Below are 12544 nucleotides of genomic sequence, written 5' to 3'. Positions count from 1 at the left end.
ATTCTTTTAAAATATATTAAGACTTTGATAATTATTGAGCTCACAGAATGAGCCTGACTCTTATTGCACTGTGGCTTTGTACTGGATGTGAGTAAATGGAAATGATAGCCTCTGCTGGCAGCATATAAAGTCCAGCAGCTGCTGACCACCTGGCTTGCAAAGTCCCTGCGTGGGGGTACACAGATGTGGGGTGTTACAAAGAGCAGCTCCCTATGGTTTTCTTGTACACCTGTTTCACTTTTACTTATTCCAGCTTTGGCACTTTGTGATCCAGAGCGTGGTAATATGTTCAGGTGGCCAACTCCTTCCATGAACTGTATGGATATTCAAGGACCCTGCCGAAGCTCTTAATTTGGTGCAAGCTGTGTGGATGACTTGCACAGTTCATATTAGTGTCCATAAGCATCACATTTTAGTGAGTATGCAATTCTAAATGCCCATAATCATATTCTTCCCGATGGACTCCATGCAGTACTTGCTCTAGTCAAGGTTAGGAGCTTTACAGTACAAACAGCACACTTCCCTGTCACTCTGTACAATCCTTATCAGCGCAGCACAGCTCAGCTTTCATCAGGTCTTATGGTTGCTGACTAAATAGTAGTAATAAATAAAGTTAGCAGGAACTATTTAGGGATATATTTCTACAGAGGAGATATGATTCTTTCTCCTGTTGTGTTTTGTGGGGCTTGCTGTGCCTTCAGTTCTATTACAGCACATCTGATTTCTCTCTTTTTTTTTGGATTAAGAAAATGGACCCAGCACTCCTTTTCTTCTGGGCTACAAAGGCCTCACAAATAGACTTCTAGCCTGTATGTGAGGTTTATATACAGCTCTGGTAGGTTTATATATAGCTCTGCCGCTTTATTTTCCTTCTTCCCATCCATGTGGAACGAGGCAGGAAGAGACTGTGTCATTACGAAGCACTGAGAGCTTTTTTTTTTCCCCCACTGGAAGATGCCACCTATTGGACATTCTTAGAAAAGCAAAATATTTCAGAGAAAACAGCACCTCCGGGTACTCAGAGATGGTAACACTGTCCTTTCAATGCATTCTCTATCAAAGACCCTATGAAAAGAGGCTAAGGAAGCTGGGGCTGTTTAGTCTGGGGAAAAGAAGGCTGAGGAGAGACCTTATCGTCCTCGTCCAGTACCTGAAAGGTTCTTACAGTGAGAGTGGGGCAAGTCTCTTCACACTGGTGACAAGTGACAGGATGAGGGGAAATGGCCTCAAGTTGTGCCAGGGCAAGTTTAGGTTGGATGTTAGGAAACACTGCTTTACAGAAAGGGTAGTTATGTAGTAGAAGAGGTCGCCAGGGCGGTGGTTGAATTGCCATCCCTGGATGTGTTTAAGAGCCATTTGGATGTGGTGCTCTGGGATATGATTTAGCAGAGGGTTGTTAGAGTTAGGGTACTGGTTAGGCCATGGTTGCACTTGATGATCTTCAAGGTCTTTTCCAACCTGGGTAATTCTATGATTCTATGAAAGAAATGTTGCCTTTGTTCTGTGAGATTTGGATGGAATTGCAGAAGTCGCTACAGAACTCCCTGATCGCACTGTGTGTAATTACTTCCTTACAAACTTTCAAATACTGACACTGTAAAATTCCATAAAGAATCTGATTCTGCTCAAGTCAACTTCAACATTCAAATAACTCACACTTGTTTAGCATCCCAGGCTAAAAATCAGCCATAGTTAATCATAAGTAATACTCAACTTGCACATGATAAATATTCACTTTATATTGATATTGTCTACTTAAAAAAAGGAAAACAGAATTTGGGTAAAACAACCACATCACTTCATGTACACAATAAAGGAAAGCAGGAACCAGGTTTTCATAGCATATATTAAATATATTTCACAGCATCAAATATTCAAATTTTCAAAATTCTGTTAGTCTGTTCCATTTCTGAAAAGAAGTATAATAGTTAAAATTATCTTAGACTTAGCATAGCTGAAAGAGAAAAATCCCCATACATTCAATAAAGCCCATCACTATCATGTGTTCTTCTAACACTGTATTTATTACAACCCATATGAGTAAATTCTGACCCAAAACATACGTGCAATTTCTGTTTGTCACTGTATCCCAAGCTTGACATTAGTTCCGCAGTACAGAAAATGTTACAATCAGCAAAGAACATATTCAAGAGTTTTTTGTTTGCACTCTCATACATTTTAAAATGTATTTATGAGTCACGTTCAATTACTTGTATGTACACGATATGAAGGCAGATTATCTAAAAATCCAGCCCTCTTCTGCATTGAAAGGACAATCCATTTGTTTAACATAGAGCATATGAAGTAAATCAGAAGTGCCTCGAGGACTTAAAACAGCTGTGGGAAATGATTCCCATCCCCTTCTAAAGGGTTCTCACTCTTGGTGTTCTTGATGCCTTTTTCCTTTCTTCCCTCAGATTCCCTTTCATTTTCATAATATTATCCTAGAATCTTGAAAAAAATACCTTTATTCATCTTGCTCATGAACCCTAATGGAAATGTTTATTAATTATCTAACTTCTATAATATGCCTGTGAAGAGAAGGGAATGACTGGAACATTTTACTTACATAAACTCTTCAAAGAAATAATCACTACGAATCTTCATTCTTTGCATTTGAGTAAATATGAACAGCCTGCAGATGTGTTGCTCCCACTCCTGTCATTATTATGTTAAGAGTCCTTGAGAAGAGTTGGACTATATTTCAAAGTTACTTTAAGACTTGGCGCTTCTTGATGAAAATCTCTATCAGTGTTTGACACACAGACCCATTTCCTCCTGATGTCTGAAATACGGTGTCCATCTCAGGCCTATCCTCCAGCCACTTTCAAGTCGTTTGGTTTACAATCTTGAACTCAGCCTTCCTGTAACAGGCTTATTAATACAAAATTCTGCCCACCATGAAGGTCTGTTCAGAACTTTGTTGCCTTGAAGGATCTCGGCCCACATATTTTTATATAACTGGAAAAAAACAAAACAACAAAAAAGAAAACTAACTTACACAGAAAATAAAACCAGGAAAATTTCTGAATGATAGATTATCAAACACACTGGTTGAAACGAGACTGTGGCTGAGTTTCTAGGTAATCAGTGTGAATAATTATGCACAGATAAGAGTAAATGCAAAGATAAAGTGCAAAATTTCAAAGTACTGTGAGAATCGGGTATTTGTATAAGTCATTTCCACCATCCTTGGATTAAGAACAGTAATCCTTACAACTTTTTATTTGCAATTTGACATGAGTTGTATTATCAAGAGCAGAATCCTGTAAGCAAGGTTAAACTAAGCTAATCTTTGCTCTGTCCAAACCTGAAGACTGAAAGCACTCACGTCTGCTTTTACCTTTATTTCAATACACTTCTGAAACGTAACATAACTTATCTTCCAGATGTGGACTGCTCGGTCTGGATATAAGAAATTCCTCTCTTCGAAGCAGATTGTTAGCTCATCACTCTTCATCAATTTGAAATTTAATGTGGAACAGTTATAAAAAGTACACAGGAAGTCAATTCTGCAGAGATGTGATTTTAGAAATATTTGCAGGTCATAATTCACTTAGGCTCAAAACTTTAAATAACATTATAGAAAGGTGACGGTTGTATCTTCAGCAGAAAGGCTGAGTACAGTACAATACCACATTAGTGTATGTAGTATAAACATGGTCACTGATGTAAAGTGGAAAGCTTCTCACCTACTTGAAAAGGAGGCTTGGCCCTGTGCATTTGTGGTGATTTACATAAAGTCATTTAAATATTAAATACATTTTCACTGTGATTACATTGGCTAAATTTCAGTATTTCATCCATTCCAAGCTCATTATTTAACATTTTTTACTTAAACTTGAAATAATCATGGAGATATCACGCTTCTATGGGGAAATGTTGTCCAGATTATTAAAGCTTCTTTTAAATAAAATCTGAATTCTTAGTACTAACAGCTATCCATTATAAATTTGGAAACTTTATTATCTGTGGTTTGTGGCAAAAATCACTCCAGAATATGTACTAAAATGATTGCATTCATTTTTGATAACTTGCAAAGATAGCAGTGAATAGGAACCAACACAGTTAGGAGGCAGGAGTTTTATTAAGTATTATCTTTGACCAAATGGCTGGTAGCCTCTTTCAAATTAGAACTGAAAATATTTGCACAAGTTAAGAGACACAGACTTAGAGGCAGTTCAGAAATCCTTCCTGAATTCTACGGAAGATGGGTTGGATATCACAACTTGAAATTACTTTCTCAATATGATGTAATAACTTTGCAAAGACTTTAGCAAGTATTTAGTACAGTAGGAAATCAGTGCTGTTTGCAGTCCTATCTGCTTGTCTCACATTGTTCAAAGTCTGTACTGCAATAAATGCAGGTAAAGCTGTCTGATGGTTTCAGAAGTCCCAAGATGCCATGCTGCTGAGCTGAAGATACATGGTCTCTAGAATAAATTGATATCACTGTTTCACGATTGCTTTAATAAACTAAAGAAAGTCTGTAAGAAGTGTATACATTGTATTAACTTCAGTGATATACGTAGAAATAAAACAGTCCCAAATTCCTAATAGTAACAGTATTAACAGTAATCCCTAACACTAATAAGTCCCTATGGCTTTTGTATTAGTGGAAGAAATCAACCCAAACTTTTTGTTAGAGTGCACAAAATAACCCAAAGAGAGGCAAGTCAAATCCATGACATGACAGCTTTATCAGCTACTGATAAGCAATCTCCATCTGACTGTTAGAGCGAGGGTAGTATCTCAGGATCAGATTACTGTGTATTTACCCCATATTTGATATTCTTGGCTATAGCATCCACAACTTTTACGTGAGAGAGACTATTAGGTACAAATGGGCTTTTGGCCAATACAGATATCCTTAGAGTCTTCGTATGATGTTCCTTCTTTCAGAATTAGCTTGGGAGTGTTCATTAATTTAAGCCTCAAAAATCTACAGAAAGGAAAAAAAAGGCTTCCAGTGATAATTATGATCCTTTTGTTGAGGTGGTTTGATAAGCAGAGCAAGCCCTTCCACATTTATTTGTAGAGACTGGGTTACCAGAGTAATCACTCTGTTAGGTCAGCGTCTCTTTAACATCTGGGCTGCCTTCTTTATTTCTTGATCACCATGGGAACAATGATCAACTTTGACATAAAGACACAGACAAAGAGTACTGAAAAGCATTGTGTACACTTGACTCAGCAATCCTGTCAAACTTCCTGGCAGTCTCCCCAGGCTGCAGTGATTCTCTGCAGGGTCTCTCCATGCTAAATGAAACTGCTGTACTGTGACATCAGTCTCTACATAACACTTATCCCACATCTTGGCCTGCTGAATAGGGTTGGCCAGTAAGCAAGAATGTTGGTTTGCTGAGGCTCTGCAATGAAACACAGCTCTTGAAATATGCCAGGAGAAAAAAAGAAAAGAGAAAAAAAACAAAGCAAAGAGGCACCATGACCTCGCAAAGCCAAATCCATGGTACAACCACATCCTGAATCGTACTCATAGGTCTGGTTATGACAACTCTGAAAGGATATGGCAGAACTAGAGGATAGGTTATACACTCATTAAAGAAAGGAGAGCTGCTGACAAAACATATTCATTCAAATCTGTATTAAAATCAGAGATCCCTATAATAATGTTGACCCTTGTACTGGTTAGTACCAAACTGCCACATACTGCATGGGATGACAGTTGGGAAGCACTTCCTGACAGGTAGTTCTGAGATGGTCAAAGCAGAGTAGAACAGTGAGAGTAAGGAAGAGATGTGAATCTATCACAAATCAAGTGAAACAAACAAACAAATGAACCAATTTCTTCTTGTCTTGAAAAATAATTATATTTTTAAATATTTAATTGTAATTGAATAATTGAAAGGATAGATCTGTCATTAAATGCTAGTAACACTGGCTAGTAACAGCCACAGTAAGTCACTATGCTGAGGTGGAACACTCCACTGTTTCCTGTTCAACTAAAAGGCTCAGTTATTGCAGCCCAAACAGAAAATTATTTATGCATAACTGAAGTTCTTCAGAATTATACAGAATCCACAGTAGAAACATTTTTATCTTGAATATTCTCATTTATGCTTTGTTTTCTTCAGTTTTTATGAATCAGTGTGATTATAGCTTGCCTCTCCTCAAAGGCATGAGTAGAAAGAGCAACATGTTTGTGCTAACTTACAGTTCTCCTTCAGTTGTGGAATGACTGAGAGAATGACAGGAAGGAAGCTGGTATGCGAAAAGCGCATTTGACCAAAGGCACTCTGAGAACTGTTGTTGCAAAGACAGGATTGTACTTTGAGTTCCTGACCACACACTCATCATTCTGGTTTCTCCACAGCAGTGTCTTCTTCAAGTGGAGGCAGGTTTCTAAGTCATGAATGGACAGTGACTAGGGAACTGCTTGTTCAATGCAACCTATACACCAGAAGTCTGCAATGGCAGCTCAGGGAAGATGACAGGATGTTCGCAGCGCTGTTTTGTAAGCACCTTGAACAGTCATGTTCCAAAGAATTACAAATGCTCTGAAAGAACAAGTGCTAATTTTTGATGGATCTACAGGTGTACCCAAGATTAAATCAGACATATAGTTTTTCTTTGGGAATCTATGTGCACTTCAGACTCCTGAAAATGCATATAAACAGCTAAAGAGCTTTCCCAAAAGAGCTTAGGTCAAAGAATTCAGTTCTCCTTCAGTTCAACACTATGAGGAGAAGCTTTAGGCTGAAAGTAGAGGTGTTTTGGGAAAAACACTCTAGTGATTCAGTTAAAATTCCACAGGTGTGAACCACCAGGAACACTCCGATTTCCTCCACTGAAGTACAAAATACCTATACATTCATTTGTGAAGTTCTGTGTACTTTATCATCATTTATGAGATGGTTTGTTTTTAGTGATTAAATATGCATTCAGATGAGTTATGTGTTCTGTGATCACATTCACAAATTTGCCTGGGTAAAAAAATGGAATTTGGACCTCACTCTTCCAGAGTCTGGTAAGTAGAAGTCTGAAACAGAACTCTTTTTAGGAACTCAAGACTCTCCTGAGCAGAAAATATAGTTCAGATAAATAAAGTTATGACAGGGATATACCTCAAAGCCAAGCAAAGCCATAACAATCAGTGGCTGAGGAAATTTTGGCTTTAGCATATATGGGTGGAATTGCATTGTTTATTGCAAAAGAGTAGATAATGGAGGGGAAAAAAAGAGAAAAAAATAAAAAAGGGGAAAAAAAAAGAAAAAGAACAGCTACCTTGTACAACTATTTCAGGACCAAAAGAAGTCAGATAGTTAAAACACTGTAGACCAAAGTTTCCCAACTGAAGCAGACAGCAAAAGCCTAGTAGCATTAGAATACAAAGAGAAAATGAGGAGCAGGAAATTTGCTTCTGTCCCTTTGTGCACATTCCCTTTATGAATAACACAAGAATAAAAGGTATAAATATAAAGCACAAGAAGTCTTACCTCCCCGTTAGCTTTACCAATGGGAGAGTTGAGAATGAAGTCAGGAGGAGCAAAGACATCAACAAGGGCAACTGCATCATCTTTCAACTGTTTAAAAAGAAAATACACACATTTGGCAACTTCTGTAGTAGTCTATGATTACCCGTGAACTACAGAGCAGCATAAAGGTGGTTTCTTGATTATTATTTTACTTATAGAAGAAAAATATGATGCAGTCTTAAAAGCTTTTTTGTTGACAAAACCAATTCATGAGTTAACACAGCAGTGAAATAAATAGCATTTGCTGTCTTTCCAATGACAACAAATTAAAGATCTTTATTTTTTTAAGTTATATTTTTTTCTCTTTTTCAAGTAAATGAAATAGGACTTGATTTAGGGTCAATCAGTTACTAATCTTCTCTTACATCCAGTTATTCAGAAACTCTTGAGTCAATATCCTCCTAACTTACTCCCCCAAGTATGGAATAAATGTTATGTCTCTTATTATTTTTATTGTTATTTAAGCACAACAAACAATATTGAAATACTTACCCTGCTACAAAGCTCCAGAATAGCATTTTGAATAAATCTACCAGCTTGTTCACCTGAAACATAGCCACCTGCAAATATATTCACAATGAAGTTTTCAAAGAAGCTTAGAGCAATTAAGATTACACTGATAAAACCCTTTTACTAAGGAGTTTATCCATCCGGTATTTGAGACTAAATAGATGCTCCTCTGTAATTGCATTTACTGCCTTTTATTAATGAGATGATTGCAAAACCATTAGGCTAAGACATTTGGATCCTCTGCTTTTACCCCACGCACTTAATCATGATGAAATTTGTGAGCCTTCCATCATCTCTAAGCTGAGAGTATTCTGGGTTAATTTCTAGCTCCAGATTCTTGCTCCTGAAAATTCTGTCCAGGATGAATGTTTTAAATTGTGTGGGCAATAAGAAAATGCTATACTCTAAATCCTAATAATGTGTCCCTCCCCTTGCTAAAATACAACATGGGAAAAAGTCTCTAAACTTTAAGATAGGGCTATTATAAAACGGCATGCACAGTGTACTCAGGGAATTGTCTCACCTTGATAGAGCACAGCCAGATGTTTACTTAAAGACCAGAGTCCATAGAGAGCACTGAGATTCTTAAGCACTGGCTGCAGAGTAGATGGTATGTTGGGATCATGAGTGTAGTCGTGGTATCTCTGTAAGACTGTTTGTTCAATAAAAGCAATGGCTAATGATCGACAGTAATACACCTTAGGAAAAAGCAGAGAAGGATACTGAGCAACAAAATACAAGGAAACAATTCCCAGCTGCTGCAAAATAGTGTTTCTGTGGTGATATTAGTGGAGATTTCTTGACTTAGATCTGTTGATACAGCTTGAGATTAAATGAAGTCTAAAAAGAAACTCTAGGAGTAAAGCCTTTCCACAATTTCTTCGCAAAGTTCAGTCATAAAATGCCACGTGAAACATCCCTAAGAAACGAGATCCAAATTTTCCACTGCTTTCCATTTTGGGTATTGTCTTAACAATCTAAAGGGAACACATATTGTACACCTAAAACATAAACAGTGGTTTGGCAGTGCTTGTTGCACCCAGACTGAAGAGGAGCAAGCAGGTATATTAGAGAGAAGACCAGGAAAAATCCAATCTGCTCAGTTCAAGGTCATCAATAAACCTACACAACTCAACAATAAATAAGGTAGGCTTACATTTTTCTAGAAACTTATAAAGATGATAATGGGTTCAGTAAGCCCTTGAAAACTTACTACAGCTCATTCAATTAATAAAATTTGATCATGTTAGCATGAGTGGATTCAGTACAATATATTTTGAAGGAACTATCCAACTAATCCTTGACAACTATCTGATCAGAAAGGCAAGTCAACGCTTCATAGTCACTATTAATATGAAATATATAACCTTAAGTGATTGTACTCACATAGAAAGACTTGTCTACTTTTATATACTTCACCCTTAAGGTATGATGGTGCATGTCCTATGATAAAGTAGACTGACTGAAAACATATGACCTGATGAACAGAAGTGGAATATGGAATCATTGTGGCTGATTGTTGCACTGATAAGAAGTGATGCTTGCTTTTTAGCTCATTTATTCAGTTTGTATCATTTAGAATTGTTCAATTAGTTTTCCTGTTTTTATATTAAAAAAATACTTGCATCACCTTTACATTTAAATTTATTGTTAGATTTTAAAAGGAATGTTCCAAAGATCACTGTCTCTTTCTTGATAGCAGTACACTGGCATACATTGGTTCAATCTCAGATGCAAGTTTGAATTGCAAAATGTTTACTCCCTGCAAGTTTAGGGATGACTTTCCCCTTACTAGGTGAACTCATTTATATCAGAACATTGCAATATGAATTCTCTAATGACATTGAGATAGGTCTCAATATTCCAAATGAAGCATTAAGAATTAATTTCATATTCTTCTCTCCTATAAATTCTATTTCCTCCTATACCTTTACTTACATTTCATATTATTTCTATCCATATCCTGGCTGAAAATAAATGGATCTTCCACTTTCTGAGGTTGGTAATCTTCCAGCCAGTGTGAAACATTAAAGAGAAGTAATATAAAGCACTTTTACCTTCCTGCCTTGGAACATAGGTTAGGAATCTCCTCCAGATCTACCATACCAAGAGAAAACACTGTGTGTATTAGTCAGCCACTGGGCTGACAGACGTGTTTCTTCATGCTCAGAAACTTTAAAATCGAATATGAATTAAAGCACAGATTGGAAATCGTTTCTGGATGTTTTTGAGGTATGTTGTTTAAAATAACAAATCCTCTTGTCCCAGAGACAAATTGTAGGACAAAAAGAAAACCTAATGACCTGGGCTGTATCAAAGCCTATCTGAAAAGCAGTTGTGTGCCTACATTTCTTTACATTTTAGCACAATGAACATAAAAGAGAAGTGAGGTGAATAACATTCATACTGCTGTGCAGGCCGTCTTCTCTAACATTCTGACTCTGGCATCAGCCTTAAAAGAGTTGGACAGGTGACAAGCAATCAGATTTGAATTTCTAGATCTTATTTTGCATTCAACTAGAAGGCAACTCTCATTCTGAATTTGACCCAGAATGGCATCTCTAATAGGCTGCTTCAAGGGCTAAAATAGGAAAGGTTTCCTCTACCACTGGTTTTATAGATATCATCCCTTTTTGAAGGCAGGTTGGCTTTTTATAGGTGAAGAGATAAATATTCCTTCCCACTTTTAATGAGCTTTGCAGGTAAGGGAAGCCACACTGCCCATCTCAGGGAACAGATTTCTTTTTTCAGTGACAAATGGCAAGTTTTCTTTTCTTGGATACAAGCCAGTTTCTCATGGAGGTAACAGAAGAATTTGGGGACTTTAGGGATATAAAGTGAAATTTGGAGTTAAGCCACTACTAGCTGTTAAAACTCTCTTGTGAGAGTGTGGATCTGCTATTTGTAGATTGTCAATGTTTCCTTTTCAGGTTCCAATGCTGTCAGTCTGGTATCTTTCATGAGTACTTTGCACTATAGAAATTGGAGATGGAAAAGACCTATTAGGTCATCTAGTTTACCTACCTGCCAGAGCAAGATTTTTTCCTATAGTATGTATTTGGCCACAAGAGCAGATGGAGATGTAATAATCAGATGCTGCAGTAGATTTAATAGCAGTAGATTTAGTTTTCAGAAGTTGTGATACCATACTTACACACACCACTCAGCATATGCCTGCAACTTTTCTGAAAGGAAATATATCTTGGAAAACTTCTGCTGACCATAACTGTCCTCTTTCTATCATGTTCAGTACAATGCAAATGGACAGGAATTATATATTATTAATATATAATTATATATATATTATACATTATATATATATAATTATATATTATTAGTTAGATGATTTGCTGCTTTGTGCTTGAGGAAATTTTACTTAATGACACAAGATAAAAAAAAACAGCATCTGGCAAATGTAGACGAAAATAAGCAAGTAAAATAGGAAAGCTGAATAAGCACTACCTGACAGTTGTTTTTTGCCTCAAAATCACTGCATCCAGACTGCTTCTCCTTTCTCAGCTTTAGGTCACTTTCTCGGAGCAAGTAGCAAACCAGCCATTTATATGCTGCTAAAGGAACTGTGCATAAGGGAAGAAAGCCAGAATTGTTAATATTGACGTTTATAATGCTAGAATTGACATGCAGATTCTGCTGCAGTCTCATTTGTTATCTGAGATGAAATGTGAAGGTGTTTCTAATTAATCCATTAATGTAATACTTTGGCTATTATTGCAGCTGGAATAAATAAATGCTGAATAAGATGGATTGTAAAGATACAGTGATGACATACCATGCCTGTCCATACACTAGTTCCAACTGAACCAAATCTAAAAGACAAGGTATATACACAGCTCAGTTTTGAGACAAGTATTTTCTGATTTCATGAAACTTTCTACCTTATTATATTCTCTCCTGTATTAAGACTTAGGTCTACAGGCTACTTACTCTCTTCTGAAAATATAAGAATAGAAATAGATCTACATTTTGTGAACCTACCCCTTCACTTGAAAACAGTAGTATAGCAGCAAAAAGCCTAGATCAAAAATGCTATTCTAGAAAGCTATTTAAAAAGGAAATGCATTTTAATACATTTAGTACAAAGAAAGTCATCAAATAGTGATGTGACAAATACCTAATAATCTCAAATATCTGAATCTGAAAGGAATTTAAGATCTAGTATGAGTTGAACAACACCAAAAGGCTACCTGAGGAGTCCATGCAATCATCAACACTATTGGCTTTGAATTTCCAGCCAATGATATGGTGGTAGTCTTGCAAAAAGTTTACTGTTCCAAGAGGAGATTCAAAAGGCACTTCATCTGAAAAACCAAAGAAAATAAAAATTACTTACAAGAAAACAAATCACTCTTTGGAACTAAAAGTCTACTATAAAGCCATGATAGGTCACGTGCAACTAAGACACAATACTCATTATGGTCTACTCCAGGCCAATGTGAACTGGTGCACAAGAGGTGAAGAAACGGTCATCTCTGCCTATGAGCCCTGTAAGATTCAGTTCCTATCACTAACTTTTCTAG

General features: G+C 36.7%; 1 protein-coding gene across 2 annotated transcripts in view; it reads right to left on the bottom strand.

Moving 5' to 3' along the window:
* Positions 1–738: 738 nt before the first annotated feature.
* The window catches only part of ACOX3 (acyl-CoA oxidase 3, pristanoyl), a 33880-nt gene continuing 22074 nt past the window's right edge, over positions 739–12544 (bottom strand). Inside the window, exons 14-19 of one of the 2 annotated variants that reach the window (XM_072336012.1) lie at positions 12212–12325; positions 11469–11584; positions 8530–8704; positions 7989–8056; positions 7458–7544; positions 739–2961 (exon numbers count right to left, since the gene is read on the bottom strand). In XM_072336012.1, the coding sequence (XP_072192113.1) occupies positions 2842–2961; positions 7458–7544; positions 7989–8056; positions 8530–8704; positions 11469–11584; positions 12212–12325 (680 nt within the window). In that variant the 3' untranslated portion in view covers positions 739–2841. The remainder of the gene's footprint in view (positions 2962–7457; positions 7545–7988; positions 8057–8529; positions 8705–11468; positions 11585–12211; positions 12326–12544) is intronic. The other variant, XM_072336013.1, reaches the window with a different exon arrangement.

The sequence above is a fragment of the Excalfactoria chinensis genome, chromosome 4 (genome assembly GCF_039878825.1).
Source record: "Excalfactoria chinensis isolate bCotChi1 chromosome 4, bCotChi1.hap2, whole genome shotgun sequence".
Taxonomy (NCBI): Eukaryota; Metazoa; Chordata; class Aves; order Galliformes; family Phasianidae; genus Excalfactoria; species Excalfactoria chinensis.
Note: the sequence above shows the minus strand (reverse complement) of the source record. Positions and strands in the feature narration are given on the sequence as shown.